The 21,810-nt window shown below is 43.2% G+C and overlaps 1 protein-coding gene across 4 annotated transcripts in view; it reads left to right on the top strand.

Moving 5' to 3' along the window:
• TAF12 (TATA-box binding protein associated factor 12) overlaps positions 1 to 21,810 on the top strand; it is a 117,571-nt gene that overhangs the window by 38,761 nt on the left and 57,000 nt on the right. For all 4 annotated transcript variants that reach the window (XM_086957549.1, XM_086957551.1, XM_086957550.1 and 1 more), the window contains 4 exons: positions 5,494 to 5,577; positions 9,236 to 9,490; positions 10,881 to 10,958; positions 11,936 to 12,050. In XM_086957549.1, coding sequence (XP_086813675.1) covers positions 5,509 to 5,577; positions 9,236 to 9,490; positions 10,881 to 10,958; positions 11,936 to 12,050 — 517 coding nt within the window. In that variant the 5' untranslated portion in view covers positions 5,494 to 5,508. The remainder of the gene's footprint in view (positions 1 to 5,493; positions 5,578 to 9,235; positions 9,491 to 10,880; positions 10,959 to 11,935; positions 12,051 to 21,810) is intronic.

The following is a 21,810-nucleotide window of genomic DNA, read 5'->3' as shown; positions in this document are numbered from 1 at the left end:
ACCGCTCATTTTATTTTATTTTTTTAACTTTAATGGTGAGAGTGGCGCTCGCTTCACGGACACCGCCATCTGCAATACAATAAGTACCGCTTTTGCAAAAGTTTGAACTGTTGTTGTAAATGACAATGCCTTTTAATATTACAAAAGGTATTGCCATTTACAATTCCAATAGCTCAAACTCTTGCAATTGCGACACCTATTGCACTGTAAATGCTTGTTTTTTGTTACATTTAATGTGCAATTGAACACGCTATGGCTACTGAGCTGAATGTTTGTGTTTCACAATGCACTACAAAATAACATGTTTTGTAATGAAAATTGCACTGATCTTCCCGTAAAGTTAAGGCATTAGTAGCTGGAGCACACATAGTGGACAGTAATTTATAGAAATAGTCACCCATATTATCACCTTACATCTTGTTGCATACTTCTAATATTATTGTTTTAAGTAAGTTTTTAAATTGTACAGATAATTAAAAATCCAAATCCTGTTCAAATATGCCTATTTGAATACATTTATATAATTAAATATAGCCAAGCTTTTCAGAACTTGACAGAAAATGGTCTAATTATGTCCAATGAAATTTAGGTGTCTAATAGTAATATTTACCAAGATTCTGGCTGCCATTTCAATCGTGCATGTGAAGTATTTGCACTTTAAGCCATGTTTATTTTACATGTATGTATATAGATATATTTCTATAGTGCAAGCATAGCCAAAAAGCTGCCAAGCACTGTAGATGGTAAAACACAATTATGCATGTGCTGACACCATAGCCTCGCGTTGCTGGAGTGCTGGGCAGCAGTGTTTTAAAAATTGCAGTTGCGCTTTGAGATTTTAAACATTTTAAATTGAAATTCATGCCTGCACTAGAACTTAGTTTTAGATCTTTTTACTGCGTATGATTTTGTGTGCTACGCGTAAGCCCTGTGCCAGTCAGTAAGACCGGGCCCGTCTTCAAAGGTCAGCGCTCTAGTTGCTCACAACAATTCCCCATATAGCACGCAATGCTGCGACCGCGCCAAAGGCAAGCCCGGAGAGTGACCTGCGCCAGAACCCCTGCCCATTTTACCCCGCAAACATATACTCTGAGCAAACTCCTTAATCTGAATATCGGTTAGTTCCTTAACCCCACATTATTGCTGGACCGAGTTAATTATAGCCTTAGAAGGTGCAACTCATGTGGCCTGATGGCCTTGCATCAGCCCATTAAGAACAGATGCTGCATTTCAAGTGGGTGTAGGGCTACTCCACACTAAACTATGGACAATAATGATGACACCCAATGGACGAGGGGCTCTCAAGTACATGTAACAGACCAAGGAACATACCTCCAGGGTTCCCCAACTGAGTATAACATATCCCAGGGCCAGAGCTCAGATGCAATTAGCCGCATTTTACTGAACACAAGATCAATGAATAAACACAAATATGATCTAGAATGCCAGATTCGAACCCTGATCTTGTGTTCCTAACAGAAACATGGGTGAAGTGTGCTTCGGAGCCGGACAGGAACGTAGCAGTACAGACAGGCTACCTTGTAGCACATGCAGACAGGGCAGGGATAAAAGGGGCAGGGATAGTTATAATCCACCGATCCCACTACACGGTTAGGATCCTGCCAGCACCATCACTGAAAGCTGAGGCGATGACCTTCAGCATTAAAGCTAACAACTCCAAACTCTTCCCAGGGCTACTTATTTATAGTCCACCTGGGACGAGGTCTTTCTTCACTAGCCCACTTCAGATTTTTCTGGAATCCTGTCTAGATAATCCTAGCTCACTTCAGATTTCCTGGAATCCTGTCTAGGGACTCCCACCTTTACGGTATTAGGGGATGTTAATTTCCATCTTGAAGCGAACAATGACTCTGACATCTCCAGGCTGATAGATAACCTTGCAGGCTGTAGATTGAGACAGATTGTATCTGAGCCAAGGCACCTAGCAGGTCACACGTTGGACGGCATATTTACCATCCAACATATTTAAATAGTAAATTTGATGTAACGGCGATGGATCAAGCCCTGATCTTTGGACTGGGTAAGAGTGGTCTGCTTAATTCAGACACTCTGTTCATCACCACCCCCTTTTCTGAATCGTTTTTGGCCACTATAGGTGTGGCGGGGTATACTCAGACATGAGTCCCTTTCTCACTGCATCATCAGGATTCAAGCAAGCCGGGCCGAAGAGGCTGAAATGCCAGAAACCGGTCCCTGGTAGCTTGTCTCCTTTCTGGTGAAGAATTGGCTTGGTAGTTTGGTCTGCCCTGTTCCCATGATGCCCTCGGCCAGGGACAGACTGATTTGCATATAGCCAGGTTCTGAGCTGGGATGGTGCAGTGAGATAAATAACGGTGATGGATCAAGCCCTGATCTTTGGACTGGGTAAGAGTGGTCTGCTTAAAACTCTGTTCATCACCACCCCCTTTTCTGAATAGTCATTGTGCGACCAGTACCATGGTCCGATCATAGATTCACTTTAATGTAATCCCTATAATCAGTAGGTGCCATCGGAATAGACCTCTTATGGTCAAATCGCATCCATGGAAATTAGTCCCAAAAAACGATCTGGTAATAGCTCTGGCGAGACCAGAAGGAGGTACACCAGGGGCGAGGTAGGCGGACACCAACACGACACTACACTTGGCACTGCACCCAACAGGTGGGTTAGCGAACGGGTAAGGCAGCAAGAGGGAGGGGGGTATGGGGAGTTCTATGGGAGGTTTCTTTTCCTTGTTTGCCTCTGAAAGGAGAGGGTAGTTCACTGGGGGGGGGGGTGTTTTAAAATACAAAACACACCTACATTTCTAGCTTTACAGCTCGCGGCCTACATAACCTGACCTCTGTAAGTGTACAGGCACTGTCATGTGCTCACCCATGACGTCGGAGGAAGTCTGCGATTGAGAACTCCACTAACTGGGGCTGATACGCCGCCGGCAGCAGGCTGTGTACTTTGCATGAACTGTTTAGCGTCTACTTGCATCATTTTGCCTTTATCGCATCGCCGGCCTGGGAAGTTGTAGGCGGACTGCTGTGTACGACTGGAATCATGTTAATAAAGGTGTTAAAAAAAAATAAAAAATAGCTCTGGCGAGGAATCCCCCTAATATGGTTTCAGACTCTAATGATGCAGCTAAGAACTTTGAAGACTGTCTCAGTATATCAATAAATAGGCATGCTCCTGAAATTACTAAGTACTCCAGTAGAAAACATGGTATTCAGCTGAGTTCAAACAGATCAAAGCTAAATGCAGATGTAAGGAGTGCTATTGGAGAACAGATTATAGTGTTAAACATAAAAAGGACTAAAGTACAATGTAGCAATAAAAAATATTAAACCTGTATATTTTAACACTAAAATCCAGGTGGCCAAGAACTCCTCTAAGGAGCTTTTTTAAACTGTAACAGCCTTATCAAAGTGTCCGCAAGACAGTCCATTCTCACCCGACCAAAATGTGAACAAGATTGCCTCCTTTTTTCAAAACAAAGTAAAACAGTTTATAATGAACTCCATAAAACAGCATTTGATCCTATGGGGAACAGTGAAGATCTGTTGGGGGACATCTCAACACATTGTCTGTCACGTTTCTCTGTTCTAGTGGCAGAGCAAGTCGCAGATTTGCTATTTCAAGCTAAGTCCGGCTCACACCTGGACCCCTGTCCCCCTTACATACTGCATCTGGCTTCCAAGGAGGTCCGTGCTCACTCGACTCCCCTATTAAATGAGGTCACTAGTTCGGGGGGGGTCTTTCTACACTCTTGGAAAATGGCCTGTATCAGGCCTATCTTGAAGAAAGCTACTTTGGATCCCACGGAGGCGAATCATTATCGCCCGATATCCTGTCTTCAACTACCTTAAAAAATCCTAGAGAAAGCTATGAACTTGGAACGGACAGATGACCTGTATTGCAATCACATTCTTGACCCCACCCAACACGGCTTCAGATCTCGGCATTCCACCGAGTCAGCCTTGATCATGGCCACAGAAGAGATCTGTTAAGTGATGGATGGGGGGAGAGCCGTTCTCATCCTGCTTGACCTGTCCGCTGCATTTTCTATCGTAAACCATGCGGTACTGTTACGGCGGTTGAAGGCAGCAGGTATTAGAGATAAGGCTTTAACCTTATTTACATCTTTCTTGGCATCCAGGGAACAGCTGATCCATTGGGACGACCTTAAGTCAGGTAATTTCTGTCTCCTGTGTGGAGTCCCACAGGGGTTGGCCTTTTCCCCGAAACTGTTTAATTTATGTGTCACACCCTTAGCAAGACTAATTTAAGATCATGGTCTTATGCTAGTGTCGTAAGCGGACGACACCCTTAGTTGTATCGATCACTCAAAGTGTGGAATTGTTTGCAACTCCGCGTTCTCTGAAGAACGCGAAATTACCCAAATTGCGCAAGCGGAACGGAATTTACCGCCGAGGTCTAGTATCAAACGGCCAAACTGTGTGACTCCCTCCTCACTCTGATCAGACTACAGTCGAACAGGGCTCTTTTTAGAAAATTGATAAAGACATGGCTCTTTCCCTAAACTCGAATAACTAGCATTAGCTCCGGTATCCTCTCACCTCATTGCCAAGACGCCTCTGCAATAGTGCCCTCTATAAGATATCAGTCAGTTACCATAAACAAGTAATAGGAGATTAAGCTGAGTTGTGGATACCTAATGCATTGTGATGTAGTGTTCTTTAAAGAGGTGAGTCGTCAACTGTCATAAATTGGAGCAGCGTTGAGGCAGCCCTGATGGATACAGGGATGTGGTTCCAAATCCTTGCCTGCTGTTTTGTTTTTTCTTTTTTACACTACTTATTCTGCAGTCATGGTGTCATGCCTGCAAATGTGTCCCGAGACACCAGGGATGGTGAGCAGATCTGCAAGGTAAGTGGGAGTTGTTAGTTGAGATAGGTTTGTAAATAATGCTGCTGGTTTTTAAAGATGGTACAGGCTGGCAAGGAGAGCCAAAGGAGTTCTTTCAGAATGGAAGTGATGTGATCATATTTTTGCAGGTCCTGGATAAGATGTGCTTCAGTGTGTAGAATGCCCTAGTGGGCGCCAGTATTGTGTTTGGGAGGCTGTTGAGTAGAGTATCCATATTGCTTGAAAACAGAAACATGTTTAAAATCCTTCCATAAATGTATTTTCTGATTAAATTTTTTCAAGATGTAGTTCATGATATTCAGACATTTATTTAAATGAAGTCAGTACTCTTTCCTTTGACAGCACAACCTAAAATAATTCCTGTTGTACTCGCGCATAAGAATTAATCTTTGTATAAAATTTTTGCAGTGTGTCTGTTTAAAATGTGCTCTGTATTTTCTAAATATTATTTTGTGATGTATTGATTTCATTCTTCATTGAACCTATTTTTACATTGCTTGTTGTTTAAATACACGATGTACAGTGCATTAGTTGACTAACATTTTAGTGTGATCTCCTGGCAGATATGTGTAAGGGGCTAGAAAGCAGCCTCCTTAATTACTGTTTATTTCTAGGCTGTTCATGAAAAAATGGCCTCTCCGTTCACCGGTCCGACTGCGGTAGCTGATGTAATTAAAGACCTAGACACTCAGATAGCTGTAAGTAAGTAGCCTGCGCTAGCCTGCAGTGGGCATGGACGAGGTGTGTGGCATGCACAGCGGTGGGCATTGGTAGCCTGGGTTGCCCAACTGCATTTTATCTTACAAATCATATTGCACATTTATCTATTTGATCTATCTGTATATTAACAAGTACTCCTGCACCTCCCCCTCCTCTCTCCCCAAAAGATGTTAAGCAGTGGCAGATAGCGTAGACCTTGAGATGCTGTACACCGTTTGCAAGTTTAAATTTGTTAGTCTCCTTCTGACTATTGCTCAGTCATAATGGTTCTTATTGAGCACCAGAGAGATTAGCCTTTTCCATAGGCAAAATCTTAATTCATCTCCGTAATTAGCCATCTCTGACAGTACTTGATGTCATTTTTCTTTGGGGAATCCTTTTGTTTCTTTGATTTATTTAAAAAAAAAAAAAAAGTTAGCAACCAAAAGAAGGAAACCGGTAGCGGCTTATCAGACTAACGTTTCACACCAGCGCCTGTATTGTCTAATAGTCGCTCGCCCTGATTCCTTGTTCTGGCTAAATTACTTGATTCTTATGGAGTCTTCTGTGAATCTTCGTCCCATGCTGTGGTTTACAACTGTTACTTAGTAGCATCTTTAGTGGGTCTGCCATGACTGTGCTATATTCTTCATTCTTCCCATACTTTATTTAAAAATAGGTCATTGTTTCCGGCATCAACTTCGCTACGCTCCTCCCTTTCTTTGTGTTAAAAATCAAAACAAATGTTTGTATGGAGGTGAAGGGAACACCCTCCAGTTTCTTAATCCTTTCTCTTTAGCTCCAGTAATTAGCTACATTTTGGTGAAGGTTTCGAAGTTCTTGGTTTAGGGTTTATGTGCTACATAATGCAATCCAAATGTTAAGTTGTTGATTTCAATCTTTTCTTTGAGAGAAAACCAAGATAATCAAAAGTGTAAAGATATTGACTTTTTATATATTTTTTGGCTTCTAATGAGATTGACTAAATTATTGTGCGATGGTAATTTGCAAATTCAAACTTATTTCATCTTACATCTCTTCAGTGCCGCAGTTGAATTTGCTAAAGAAAAACATGTACTACCTACTTCCTTGAGTCATTGAACTGAAGATGTAGCCATGAAGCACCCACCATCCAGGACTTGATGTATCTTAAGAGCATTTTTACACACAAAGAGCACTGATGATGGAATTTAGCAGGAAGGTAGCTCCAAACAATAAGCCTCATATACAGAAAACAACCTATCACCTTTGGGGATATTGTAAAGTTGGACCCAATCCCTACGTTTATATCCATTGCAATGCAAGAATAGTTCTACGCCTTATTGTCTTTAAAGTGTTTTACAATCATGTGTATCTGGTTTGTAGATATCATTTGTTACTGGTTTCTTTTTTATTGTCCTGTAATTTTCTCCTAGAAAATATTTCCCTGGTTGTAAGCTCCTTCTAGCAGGGTTCTGACCCAATCATCTTATCCATTTTGGTGTTTTATGGTGAACCCTGTTCATAGCTTTGCTTGTCGTAGGTAGAGACATGCAGACTCTCCATCTCATGACCTGCCTTTCCAGTGTCTGCTTAGAACACCAGTTTTCCTTTTCCTGTCTCCTAGACCATTCTACAGGCTCCCTTTTTCTGGCTCCCTGTGTTACTCAAGCGAGGGATAATGTTCTCGGTGGTCTGAAACCCACCCATCGTCTTTCCTGTGCCTCACACTGGTCTCACAGGGGTAAGAGCTGTTACTTTTCACGCATTGTTAGGACATATTATACTAGCTTTAGTTTATACTGTCCACAGACAGTTTTTTTGTCTTTTATCTAACCAGCTTGTGACATTCTCTACTTCCTTCAGTCCTCGCCCAGCAGCTTACCGAACTCTTTTTTTAATTAAAATCTATGTATATCACATTTCAATTTTGTAATCTGGTCCAGTTTGTTGTTCAATCATTGCGTCGGGTGCTTGAAATGTTGAGGATAGGTAATTCTTTACACCTTGTGATTCCAGTCTGTTCTCAAACATGTAGGTTCAGCATTACTGGTGTATGGAATCCGGATTGCACCCATATTCCACAATTTAGTGCAGGGCCCATCACCAGCCTCATGTTAGTTCCTGGGATCCCACCAGTGAGCCGTATGTTTTACCATTGATGCTGCTAGCATAAACTCCTACCTTCCAGTCATTTAGTGATCTGCCCAGTCCTATTCTATTCGCTTTCAATTTTGCTACTTCAAGCTGGACTTTTAATATGTTCAGGGGTGTGCTGGGATCTTGTAGCTGAACACTCACAATTTCTGCTAGAAGTTTTCAACCAAAGTGCTTATTCTGAAATTGAGTTTGTATCTCCTGCCCTGAAATTCATTTACACCCTCCTTCCCAAGCTATGATTTAACTTTGAAAGTCCTAAAATTGAAATATTTAATGTGTTAATTGCAAAATGTTGTTTCCTGCCCATCTGGAACTGAATTGGGTCCAATTTTTTTCTTCATAAAACCTTTATGTTGCATCCGCAGAACAGCTAACAACTCATTTTTGTCTTCCGACTTGGATCATAAAGGAGGCAGATTCGTGATCGTGCCTCGGGTGCTATACATACATACCTCTGACCAGCTGGATCCATTGAGACTGCAAGGAGCACTGGTGACACCAGTCCAGTGTCCTATTCCTAATATGTCCCATGTGTCGAGCCTCCATTCTTTTGTAAAGTGGCCCCTGTTGTGCTTTAAAGTCTCAGACTTGCAGTTATGAATTAAAATGTTTTTACTTAGTTGAACATAAATTTTCTAAGCAAAAGTAAGTCAAACTATAAAAACGAATATGGTGCTGTGTGTGGTCTAACAAACCCGGATTGCACACTAATGATATCTGATTCTTACATTGTCTTTTAGTGATTTAGTAAAATGAAGCCTGAATTCTGATGATAAAACTGAAGGGGTGCTAACTATTTGTTTTAACAGTCCCTCTAGTCCAGAGTAGGCCCTTTTGGTCTTGTGTCAAACATTTATAGGTTGGTGGCCTTTGGGTGCCAACTGCACTGAGTGGAATAGAAACTTCTGCTGTGCCACAAACTCCAAAATAATTGATTCTGCTGTTTTGTTAATGTAAGATGGAACCCTTAGTTCAGGCTCATCAGTACTGAGGAGGATAATATGGTTGGACAAACAGCAACCCCTTGCAGTTTGGAAAGTTGGCCAGCCCCTTTGTCGTTTTTGTTTCCTACTTGCACAAATATTAAATTACTGCTGAATTTGAGAAGCTAGTGTGCAGATAACCATCCCTGCTCTATACAGTTTGTCCCACGCTAGGTGTATCAAGGAAGGTGATGGTTCTATCATTTCTTCATGTAAATCACACACTGGGCCTTCCACTTGTGACATTCTTCGCTGGGAATCTTCTTGTTAACAGCCTTTCTTTTTTATTACTAACAAAGACATTTCAATGTTGCCTGCTGGTTTTGGTGCAATGTGTTTGGGGTGAGGTTTTTGTATTGTTTAAGACTGTGTTGTGTCCCTCGCCTGCACTTCATCGGGTGCTATGCAGGGACTGAGGTTAAACCTCTGTTGCGCCTCATCTACAGATCTGTGGCCTGAAAAGGCTCTGTTCTTTATTCATTTTTGCTTTTCAAGGAACTTTTTTTCTATCTCACTTTATTTCCCTTTCCTTTAGCTGATCGGTCTTGGCCCACACACCCCGAAGCAGAAACAGGACAGAGAGAAGCTCTTCGACCTCAAGGCCAAGGCCCAGCAGATTATGAACCAGTTTGGGCCTTCAGCATTGATCAACCTATCAAACTTCTCATCAGTGAAGCCGGAGCCTGTCAGCACTCCACCACTGAACTCCATGGCCAGTTCTCCTGCTGTGGCAAAGATGCCCGGTGCTACAAGTGGAGGCGGTGGCCGCATTAGTCCTGAAACCAACCAGGTACATTTACATGTAGTGCATGTTTGTACTTGAGGAGGCTTTTTCCCAAGAATCCTACCAATAGTTCTAATAAAGGGGAACTTATTCACATGGGTTTTGCTCCAGGCTGCATATTAGGCTGCAAATACAATGCTGGGGATGGAAACACATGGCAAGCCTACTAAATAATATTCACCTAAGCCTATCACTCCTGATCATCTGTCCTATTTGTCAATCCATGTCAGTCTGTATTTGCCCCCAAACTCTTTACGTAAAAGAAAATGTTTTGGCCAACTGCCTCCTCTCTGTTTTTCTTAGCACTTTCTCCTCTGCACACAATTACTTATTATGTGGAAAAAGTGTGTGAGTGAAGTTTACTGTTAATCCTTTGTATCCTAAATTATCACTTATTAGCTCCAGCCCTTACTCTCCTTTGAGTGTCCGAGCATTTTTTGTCATCTGAACCATTCTTCGTATTATCTGAACTCTACCATTCACAGGACTGCCCCATACATGATGATGCCATCTCCAAACTAGTGTTCCTTCATACCTGTCCCTCATTACATTCTTTAAGGCGTCTCTAAATTTGCAAGTAGTAGAAATATTTGCTCTGTAGCTTCTCTGTGCAATTTGGGTTGTCTGTGACCTCACTGACCAAGGCTCAGTAACTCATGAGTGGCATGCAAAGGCCTGTTGGCGAGCAAAGCTTTATTCTGAACAAAATGGGGGTAAACACCCCTGTCACCCAGCGGTTGTAGTCCTAATCCCCTGACATCCTTAATTTCATCGATCTTTTCTTGTAGCAAAGGAAATGCTTGCTACCGCTTTTTGGGGTAACTTTAGTATAATCCCCTTTCCAATGAAGTTTCTATGGCTTAGGAATGTCCGCCTGAAATGCACTAATGTATACAAAAAAGTGATGGATGGAATGCACGGATTCATCTCTGCCACTGGTAATTTTTTGGGCTGCATCTCAGTCCAAAATTAGTTTTGCACACAATGCCACCTCAGTTTGGACCCAGTCATCCATAAATCATTCATTCTCAGCTCCAGTGGGAACAGTCCAGCCCAAACGGGTTGGCCAGGTCCTCCCTGAACTGAAATACAAGAAACCCAGGAATGGTTTTGCCCTAGTTAAGGCTCATCAGCCACGTATAGCTTGATTCCAGTGACAGTGTTCATGGGAACCACACCTGCCCATGCCCTCCTCACTTGAACACACTGAAGTTTACAAAAAAGTGATGGGTGCAATGCTGGAATGTCTTTGGTTGCTATATGTTCCAGTTCAGGGAGGGAGGACTTGGCCTGGCAGTTTGAGCAGGACTGTTCACGCTGGTGCAGGGTCAAGCCATTATACTTGTGACCGATGCCCTTCTGAGAATTAACTTCACTGTTTTTCTCTGGATGTTAGGTTCTCACTAAGAAGAAGTTACAGGATCTTGTACGAGAGGTGGATCCAAATGAACAGCTGGATGAGGACGTTGAGGAGGTAGGAAGTGACTGGCAGTGATCTGAGAGGTCGGAGATTCAGGCGGCGGGACTTGAGCACGAATGCCAGTTTACCTATATTGTGAACCTAATCTGACCTACAAGTTGTCAATCGTGAATTCCTTTCAACAGTGTATATATTCTAGCCTTCAAATTAGAGTTCTGGTCCTGGTTACAAGTATCTTTGGGGTGCAGTGTGCATTTGGGAAGCACACAGCATTATTTGAAGGCTGCATTTGTGCAGTGCTTTGTAAACTGCTGTGTTCTTACCTGGCATGGGTGTTGCTTTAGAACTGATACTTCCTCTTCTTTAACACTTAAAGATTGGGCCTAAGTACCCCAGCATGCGGACAACATTAGTATGGGCGTATTCTGGTATTTAAAAACCCAAGCCAAGAATTGCATGTTCACATGAAGGTTGCTGCATGTGCAGGGACACCTAAACAATCTTTTGACCTGTGTGTTCTTGCTTGCGTTTGAGTGAAGTTTGTATTAGTGTAACCCACACTGTGCTTTACCTCTAATAGAACATGTAAAGTGCTGCTGCCCTCGATTGAAGTGGTGTGTGTGTGTGTGTGTTTCTCTGTGATATGTATTTTGAGACATATGTAATATTTCAGCATTTATTGTACAACTGAGTGTGAAAGAAGATGGCATTGCTATCCTGTATAATGCATGTGTGCTGCATTGGAGTGAAACTTTCATTGCTGCTGCTTTTTTTTTTCCCTCTGCCCTTTTCTCTTTTTTGCCAAAGGTTGTTCTACTACTTTCTTTGTTGTACTTTTTCTGTGTACTAGAAACGTTTGTTTAGGGTTTTTTTTGTGTGTAAGCAATATTTGCGGGACTTCAGCGAATGCTGTATCTGTATTAGGTTTGAGAGTAGCTTCTGTGGGGCAAACATGCTCTCCTGTATATACACTTACTTACAGCTGTTTTTGTCAGTGCATAGTTTCAGTTCTTGCTTCTGTCTTCTAACAGATGCTTCTGCAGATCGCTGATGATTTCATAGAGAGTGTAGTGACGGCCGCCTGCCAACTTGCCAGACACCGCAAGTCGAACACTCTGGAGGTGAAAGATGTGCAGCTGCACCTTGGTAAGATGTTTTCTACATGTTCTTATTCTGTCTTCAGGTCTCATGTGTTCCTTATGCATGCCTGTTGTGCTGTTCGCCCTTTAAGGGGCTAAAGGCTCCTGAAATGTAAGATGCATATAAACTAGACCTTTTCTAGATATGACTAGGTCCGATGGGGGTGATCACAGGGATTAATAGATTTTTTATAACGAACAGCCTATTTTACTTGATGAGATGATAGCAGCTTTGTAAATACATTTATTAGGGCAACTGATGGTTTTTGTGATCAAAATGTGTAGCTAATCTATTGGAAGGAAATAACACTTCTCATACTACAAGACATGAATCGACTGAACCTCAGGGGGTTTTATTTACACTGAAATAAATCACACAGACCTGGTGACTACCTTGTCTGCCCACTCTGCTTCAGATCTCTGCCCTGAAAAATCTAGTTTATCCTTCAAAGGTAATGGTAAGCACTTAACTGTTTGATCCAGTGCAGGATCCTAGAACACTTTTTAGAAAACATTAGCCACTGCATTAGTAAAAGTGACGAGAAAAACTTGTTCATAAACAATTTTAAAGGAAAAGTGAGATTAAAAAAGCTTGCCAATGTATCCAAATAGGCTGCACCACAAAGATGGATAATTTCGAGACTGAAGGCATATTGTCCCAGAAAGAAATGTCCTACCTCATAAATCTGCCAGAACTCCGAGCGGTTCATCTCACACTCAAGTCAGCTTTTTTTCTGGCCTTCAAGACCGACCAGATCCATTCTGGTCTTACGGACTACATAACAAAGCTGTACAACCTGAAAAAGCAAAAAGGCACCAGTAAACATACTGGGGACCCAGGCAATTGAAGTTGCTTTTTGCCAGGAATACCGAAATCGACACTGCTCATGTCCCAAGCAAAATAGAGAAGGGGACACACACTTCTGAATTTTCAGAGGCATCCTGAGTGGGACTAAAACAGATATTTTAAAAGACCTCTTCTTCAAGTGGGGTTTTCCTTAATTAGACTTCTTTACAAATGCCGAAAACAAGAAATGCACAGACATCACATTTTTGTACAACCAACCGGGGTTGAACGGGAATGCTCTATTTATAGACTGGTCATGGAAATTCTTTACACATTCCTGTGATCCTGGTGGGCATATCCAGACTGAATTATTCCACGACCAGAATAATCCTTATGGTCTTGGAGCGGACAGTAAAGTGATAGCTCATAACTCTTTTTTATCTGTCAAAACGTCCACATTGAGACTGCTGTGCAGACCTGGTATACTTCACAAGTTCAAGGTTTACCATTCTTAAACTTGGCTCCTTAATTCATCCAATATAGTCACCTGAGTTTTCATGAAAATTGCATTAGCATTCTTAGAGAAATGAGATGCTCATCCACTATGGAGTGTAATTCTTTGGGGCAGCTTTCAGAAAACATTGACTCGCCAAAATGCCAGGAAGAAAGGGTAGTACTTCGTCTGCTGTACTTGGCCAAGTATGAATTGCCGTTTTTCTGCCACTAAGCTCATCCTGCATCCACAACAGCTTATAGAAAGTGTCCTTTAATAGACTTAATTTCCAGTCACTTGGTACGTTCCTCCCCAAACGAATGGGTTCTCCATTTGAAACAGTGTATAAAGCGTATAAAGTTTAATGAAAAGCTCTTTCCTGGTTACAGTGACATCTACGTGCATCATACATGCAATCCAAGCCCCATGCTCTTTTATTTCGCTGCACAGTATTCCATAGGAATAAAGTGGTTGTGAGAATACGTGCACCGTTCTTACGGAAAGTTGCTTCAGACTTCATGTTAATCAGTCTACAGCTTTTCCAACATTTTTTAACAATTTTTCCACTTCATCAAAAAGGTCTCTGCATACTTTAGATGTTAATAGGGGGTGTATGTTAAGTTTAAGTAGTTGTTTTAGTCATTCCCTCTCTGTACAGGTTTATTCACTTTCAAACAGTCCATTTTCAGATGGGTCTTATTGTGTGTGGGGTTTTTTCCCCAGTAGTTTTTCCCCAGTACTTTATTAAGCTTTGCAGTATAGCATACATACAATCCGTGGGTGCTTATCCCAGTATGTGACAAAGCTTATATTTTCAGTTAGAAAGTTTAATAATTAGTGAGACACACTGGCCTCTCCCCTACACACTACCATAGGCATTGAGCAGTTAAGCATAATGTTTCACAGTTTTAGTGGTACGGATTGAGGTCTTAAGGAGGCCGTTCGTCCAGTGCGCCGATCAGTGCGCGTGACAATACCTTCCAAAGGTTGAGGTCCTCTTGCAATTTATGATTAGTACTAGTTAGTGACATTTTGATTTCTTATGCAGTTGTCCAATATGTAACGTCCTATAACCAGCTTTGCATCTCAGTGCATTGCTACACGTCGTTTTGCCAGAAGTGTGAGCTGTACAAACCTCTTCTTGACTTTAAACTACGTTTTAATAACATCTATGCCTAGCAAACAGGCATGTGACACCAACGGCACAGTGAGGGACATAAGCGTTGAATATCGCCCCACCACCTCCTCCCACTTGTGGCATTCCCAGACCAGATGATAGTATGTGGCTTCAGGGTCAGTACACATGAGGCAGTGTCCCAGAGTATGTGGTGGTGTAACATTGCTGGTGTAATGTATGTGTAATGCGCGTAGTTAAAGTTGGGTAAGCGAAACCTGGCATTACTTGACACTTCCTTTATCAGCAGAATACTTTGTTTCCATTGTGTGTCTGTGAAAGACCTGGTCCATTCTGTCTCCCATTTTGCACGTGAACATAGTGGGTGCTTGGGTGAATCCTCCCTAATGGCCATTTAGATTTGTGTTATGATTTTGCGGACACGGTCCATCTGGACTAGTATTTCCAGGGTGGCAGCTCTCTTGGGGCAGTTTGTCTATCTGACACACAATTCAAGCATTATTTCCTTAATGGCTCTATGTTGTAGAAGTTGTCTTCTAGTAATCTGCTATTGAGCCTGTGCTGTCTTGAAGGAATCCATTTCATTTGTCTCCCATATGTCCGCTATTGTAAGACAGCCCCCCTTTTCCATTCTGTCCTATCCATGTTACATTCCAGGTGGGCAAAGTCCTGTATACATCACAGCTGTAATTCTACAGCATGTGGCATGCGTGCGCCCCATTGCCTGTGATATCTCTGCCATATTTGTGCCATGTCTTGTATGATGCAGGGAGCAATGCTGAGGGTCCCCTGTGCCATAAATAGATAGTGCAGTGGGCAGGTGCCACTCCTCGGCACAATCTCGCAGCAAGTCCCGTCTGTGCTGGCGCCCATGTTGAACCAGCCAGGTGCATACTGTAATTGCAAAGAAGTACCAGAGGGTCTAGAAAGGGGAAGAGTTTACAAAAGGCAGAGACCAGACCAACTAAACAACACCCTTAAACTGACTAAACAGAAACGTGGTATGCAATGACATCTCAATAGATGGAGACAAATACCCATCAGTCACCACTCGGATCCGCCCTTCATCATTTGGGATTTGTCCAGACCATCCGTGTGAGTATGTATTGTCACAGACGTAAGGAGACCAGATGATAAATGGGTCTCCTTCGCCGGCGTCTGAGCCTCCCCAGTCGGTTCAGACGCCGGCTAAGGAGTACCGACGGTCAGAGCGGTGCTTCACTCTGCTCCTGAGCCACTGCCAGGTGGGGTGAGGTCTTCACATCTTACAGACTATGTGTACAACACTAGCTGTAAGCTTAAGACAAGACTTTGCACTTCGAAAACTGCAGGTGACTTTTGTACTCGTCTGTACTACACCGTTTCGTAGTTGTCACTTATTATTTATTTCACAGTTTGCAGTAGCATTCATTTTGTTATATGGTCCTGATGAAAGCAAGGACGATTACGTCCTAAATTGCTGAAACATGTCGACCTGGTTCCACCTTTAGACAGCCCATTCTTTCTAACTGTCTTTAACAAAAAAAATTAATTTTGGTCAAGCGAGCATCATTTGAATAAAGTTGGTTCTATGCTCCCTTATCCAATTTTATAACACATTGTTTATGTTTATTTTTTCACGTTTATTGCACTGCACTCCCTAGTCACACCACGCCTTACCACTCACAAAGTTTCATAGAGTGGTAGACCATACTGTTGTTGGTACAGAGAAGGAGACCCATTTATCATCTGGTCTCCTTACGTCTGTGACAGTACATACTCACACGGATGCTCCAGAGTCTGGTCTTTAAATATTCCCCTGGGTCCTACCCCACCGTTGTGTTTTTGTTGCATACTGTAATTGCGCTGCCCAGTAATAAGCCTCTACATCTGGAACCTGCATACCCCCTCTTCATTTTTGCAAATAAGGGTGTACATTTTTACTTTGCTTCTCTTCTTTCCCCATATGGGTGTATTTATTAGGGACTGGAGCTGCTTGATTTATGTCTGGGATATAGTGTACAGGCTGCACTGCAATAGGTTCAGGATCTGGGTAGCACTTAGTAATAGCTATGCATCCAGATACCGATACGGGGGTGGCGGTTCAGATGTCTATGGAGCTTTTTATACCTTGGATTCGTTTGAGTGTTCAGTTTGTGCCATTTGTGTTCTGAGATGGTCACCATTATGCCCAGATATGGGAAAGTCTTTTTCCGATGGTATGCTGAAGGTCAAAAGTTGCAGGCTTGTTAATGTATAGAGATGCAAGGTATTTCAAATGACCTGCCTCCGTGTTCCAGGTCGACGTAGTGTGTGTTTTACTAGGCTATTAGAGGGTCACCATATCTTTGCCAAGTAAACTAAATGCCTACTGCAGAAGAGATCAAACTGTTAATGCTGCATTGTTAACCCCTTCCCCGCGGATGACAAAGCCAGCTCGTCATGGGCGTTACCTGCGCTGCGCGGATGACGAGCTGGCTTTGTCACGTTACGCGGGATTTTTAAAAATGCCGCGCACAGCGGGAAAAGCCGCCGCGGCGAAGCGGTTAAGAAACATCCACGTAGCAGAAATGTGCAAGTAAGCTATCTTGAAGTCCGTGGATACCTTTACAAGGCGCTGTCTTGAATTTGACTCTTGTGCTGATGTCGAAGACGATCATGCCAAAGGTTCTTCTTTGTCTCTCTTTTTCTACTGTATCGATGGGATGGGCATGCTACTCTATTCACTGCTTACCATTATCAGTGGGAATCACCTGACGTAGAACACAGAATTACTTGTAATCCTACCTCTCCTTTTGGGGAATCTCCATTGAAATCCTAAGCAGCCCACCATTCTTTTCAGTACCATTGACATTGATGGCCTCTGGAGAAGGATCTTGAGTCTGCGGAGAAAGTAACTGGAGTACCTGCCCCTGACAGCATGATGGGATTCCTATTGTGTCCTCCTTTAAAGGAGCAGTGTTCATTTTTGAGCCTCTCTTGGCTGCTGTTTAGCTACTGCACCTTGTGTTTCTCTCACCCTTCAAAAAATGGTTTGTGAAAGTATTTCTTCTCATTTTTACTAATATTGTGACTTGAACATTAGCTTTTGTTTACAGAAAACAAGCAAAAAGTGGCAGGCATAGCCTGTAGTGGGGTGTCAAATATGTGTATTTTTTTTAATGTTTTTTTCCAGAAAATTAAATGATATACATATGTTGTTAAAAATGATCTGGGAGTTACAATTCAGTGCTTCTGATTTCACTCGAGATTCCCCCTGGATATCCATGTAAAACATAAATGAATTACTTATCAGACAAACTCCCCATAATACTGAAACAACTTAACACTTTACGCAAATCTGTATTGTAATAATGTGCATTATAAACAGCTACTAAATCTAACAATTTTTTTTCCAGAAAATTAAATTATATACATATTTTGTTAAAAATGATCTGGGAGGTACAATTCAGTGCTTCTGATTTCACTCGAGATTCCCCCTGGATATCCATGTAAAACATAAATGAATTACTTATCAGACAAACTCCCCATAATACTGAAACAACTTAACACTTTACGCAAATCTGTATTGTAATAATGTGCATTATAAACAGCTACTAAATCTAACAACCAAAAGATAAATGATAAAAATAGCTAAACTCCACAAACAGCCGTTAATTGCTGTGCTTATATTTTTAGGTCGAGCATAGCAGCGTGCATCCGCTGCTCTGCTAGGCATGCCATATCTCCTCCATTGCCATTGATCACGTCCCTTGAGTCTTATTGGTTCCTTTATGTGCTTTTGGAATATCCCTTCATTTCTGGGGATAATTTTCACATTGGTTTCCCTTTTCACATTTCCCTTTCATTGGGTGGCTCCCGTGCCTGGCGACTGGCCATGTAATGTGTATTATTGCTCTTCTCTGTGATTCCTTACGTTTTGTTGCACTTCTTTTCATGTTTCCTTGTGAAAGCCCTCCTTTCAGCAGGGTTAAGCCTTTTCTTAGCCACACCTATCTATCATCCCTCCTCCGCCTCTGGGATTTCCTGCGCCAGCTGCTGTGTGACTCACTAAAACTAGCTCAACTTTGAGTGTGCACCGGGCTCCCTTGGAGACCGAAGCCTCCTCCCCCCGCTGCTGCTGCCTGTCCTCTGAGACTTCCAGTCCTGGGTGACAGGCCTGCTCGCTGAGTCTTTCAGGTGTTTTCCATACTCTATCTATCCAGTGCATGGCCCGGGCACTGACTGGAGCAAACGCAGCAGGCTTGCATTAGTTATCGGACATAGACTCCATTAATATTTTTGGGGCGAGCATGGCCAGCGCATGCACTGCTTTAATGGGCATGCTGTATTAGAGTATGGACTTAAGGCTCCGCCCACTCTCCGCCCATATTTTTCATTGGCTTTTGTCATTGTCCTTTGTAAATGCTGCCTTCTGATTCGTCAATAGACTTGTTAGTCCCTCCGTAGTACTGACTTGTCTTCATTTGTAAACTCCCATGAGGGCTATCCCTTTTACTTCTGTTACACAGTATGTCTGTAAGCACTATTTTCTCTAACAAGTTTCTCCTTCAGCAGGCACGACATGCTTCCTTGCAAGATTCAGAGCGCCATGCACGCTTTCACTTTCCAAGCAGCCAGGGACAATGGCAGACGCCTCTTTGAAATGAAATCGGTCTCGCGTTTACAAGAGTTGGAGCTATTTGCATTGTAAATGACAATGCCTTTTATTTATTAGTTAATTATCAAAACAGAAAAATAGAAGGCATTTTCATTTAATTGCAAATAGATTAAACTCTCGCAAATGCGAGACCTATTCAATTGCAAATACTTGTTTTGTATTAGTACTGTGAAAACTCTGCTGTACAAAGGCACAGTGCCCTTTCACAATCCTTGTGGCCCTGTGCGGCACCCAACCGTACCTCTGCTCTATTTACCAAAAAACCTCTGTTTCTGGGTCCCTTTGGCCACTTGGAAACACCTACTCCTCAGTAAGCATAGTAGTGTGTCCTTCACTACGTTCTCACTAAAACCACACTGGTCGCATCCAACTCTTTACTTCAGTCCACATCACAAAGCAGCTAATTAAAAGAGGGTGCCCCATATTCACAGAAAATGCATGCACTTCACCCAGGAACCTGGCTTAGCAGCGACAGTAAAAAAAAAAAATTTTTAAATACTAAAACATGCCATATAGCTGGAAACCAACTGAGGTTAGTTGAGAGACGGTAGCTGAAGTGCATGGTGTCCACTCACTTCACAGGCAGTGGGATCGTGATTGAAAACAAGCCTGTAATTCTTTTTTTGGCAGTTTCCAATGCGTGTTGCCTGCTCGTGTTTGCAAGCTTTGGCTCAGTATCTCGGTATTTCTGGTTTAAAATGCCCCCTAGCTGTCAGTCTCACCTCTGGGCTGTAATTTGCTTTCTGGAATATTTATGCCCTACATTAACTGGGTTCTCAACAATGTGTTTGGCATGTCAACGTGTTCTGCTTTTTTGATCCACAATGAAATAAATGCATGTTATTATTATTATTATTAATGAATTTTATATAGCGCCCGGTTACCCTTGGGCATCCCCGCGCTGATCCAAAGGAAGACACTGCCACTGAAACACAAGAACTAGACAGTAAATAAATGGGTTTTTAAAAGCTTACGGAAGCGAAGAAGACTCGTTTCCGAGCGTAAGTACAAAGGCAAAGAATTCCATAGCATGGCCACATTCACAGAGAATCTTCTACCCCCAGTTCTTGCCTTCTTCACCCTCGCAACCTGCAGCAGACATTGATGGTCTGAGCGAAGGGAACGAGAGGCCTTATACGGCTGAACCATGTCCCCCAAAATGGGTGGACCTTTCCCCTGCAGGATTTTGTGGGCCACACAGAGTGACTTAAATTTCACCCTGTCTCTGACAGGGAGCCAGTGTAGGGCCTTCAATGCAGGGCGAGCCGATTGACGCTTAGGAAGGCCCATCAGGAGCCTGGCGGCCGCGTTCTGCACCTGTTGCAGTTTGTTCAAGGTAGATTCTGGAGCACCCAAGAACAACGCGTTGCTGAAGTCCAACCGCGAGATGATAAGCCCCTGAATGAGCAACCTCCTGGAAACCTCTGGAAGAAGGGGTAGGATCTTCCGGGCAGATCGAAGCAGGCCAAAGCACACGCCAGCAGTCTTCTTGGCATGTGTTTTAAAAGAAAGGTCCTGCTCGAGCCAAACCCCCAGGCTCTTGATCTCCTGCTTGGGGATAGGTGCTGGACCCAGACAAATGGGCCAGCTGCTGGGAGAAAGAGATGACAAAGAGTTCCCCAGCAGCATCAGTTCCGTTTTGGAGCCGTTCAGCTTGAGGGCTGAGCTGCACATCCACTTGAAGATCTTATCCAGGCACGTGTGCAGCCGGTCGGGATAGAAAGCCGACTGGGAAAGGCCTACCACCAACTGGGTATCATCAGCATAGCTGATTATCTTGATACCCAAAGGCAGTACAACACTCTCCAGGGGGGCCATATAAACGTTGAAAAGGGAAGGGCTCAACGATGAGCCCTGTGGCACACCACACTGGAGAGGTAACGAAGATGATTTCTCGTGGCCTTCCCACACCTCAAACGACCGGCCTTCCAAGAAGGAAGCAAACCACTTAAGGGCCAGCCCAGAGACCCCCATCCCTGACAGCCGTTGGAGAAGCACTTGATGGTCTACAGTATCAAATGCAGCACTAAGGTCCAGGAGGATCACTGCCACCGATCCCCCTGAATCCAAAATGCTTCTCGCGTTCTCCACGACTGCCAGTAGGGCGGTATCGGTCCCCTGACCAGGACGAAAGCCTGTCTGGGAGTCGCCCAACAGGGAATTGGCCTCCAAGAAGCCCGATAGGCGGCTATTCACCAGTTTCTCCGCCACCTTGCTGATGCCGGGGAGCAGGGATATAGGCCTAAAGTTGGAGAGATCTGCTGGGTCCAGATTAGGCTTCTTTAAAAGAGCCTTGACTACCGCTCCTTTCCAACCAGGGGGTACCACACCCTGGGAAAGAGACAGGTTGATGAGATCTGTCACTGGGCCGCCGATGGTGTGGGCTACCTGCTTCAGGTATTTCATAGGAGCAGGATCTTTTGGAGAACCACTTTTCATAGTTGACATAATTGTCAAAACTTCCTCCACCGTGACAGGGCCAAAAGAGACCAACTCTGCAGTTCGCACACTAGGCTGAGGGCTCGTAGTGCAACCAGAGGAAACATCCTCGGATGACTGAGGGAGAGATGCCAATATGTTATCAATTTTAGTTTTAAAAAAGGTGGCCAGTTCTGAACACTTCTCCCGAGGGTCCTCATGATTGACCGGGGGTTCGGGGATTTTCAGGAGTTCTTTAATAACTCTGAACGATTCTTTCGAGGAGTTGGCCGCC

The sequence above is a fragment of the Lissotriton vulgaris genome, chromosome 2_1, assembly GCF_964263255.1.
Source record: "Lissotriton vulgaris chromosome 2_1, aLisVul1.2, whole genome shotgun sequence".
Lineage (NCBI taxonomy): Eukaryota > Metazoa > Chordata > Amphibia > Caudata > Salamandridae > Lissotriton > Lissotriton vulgaris.
Note: the sequence above shows the minus strand (reverse complement) of the source record. Positions and strands in the feature narration are given on the sequence as shown.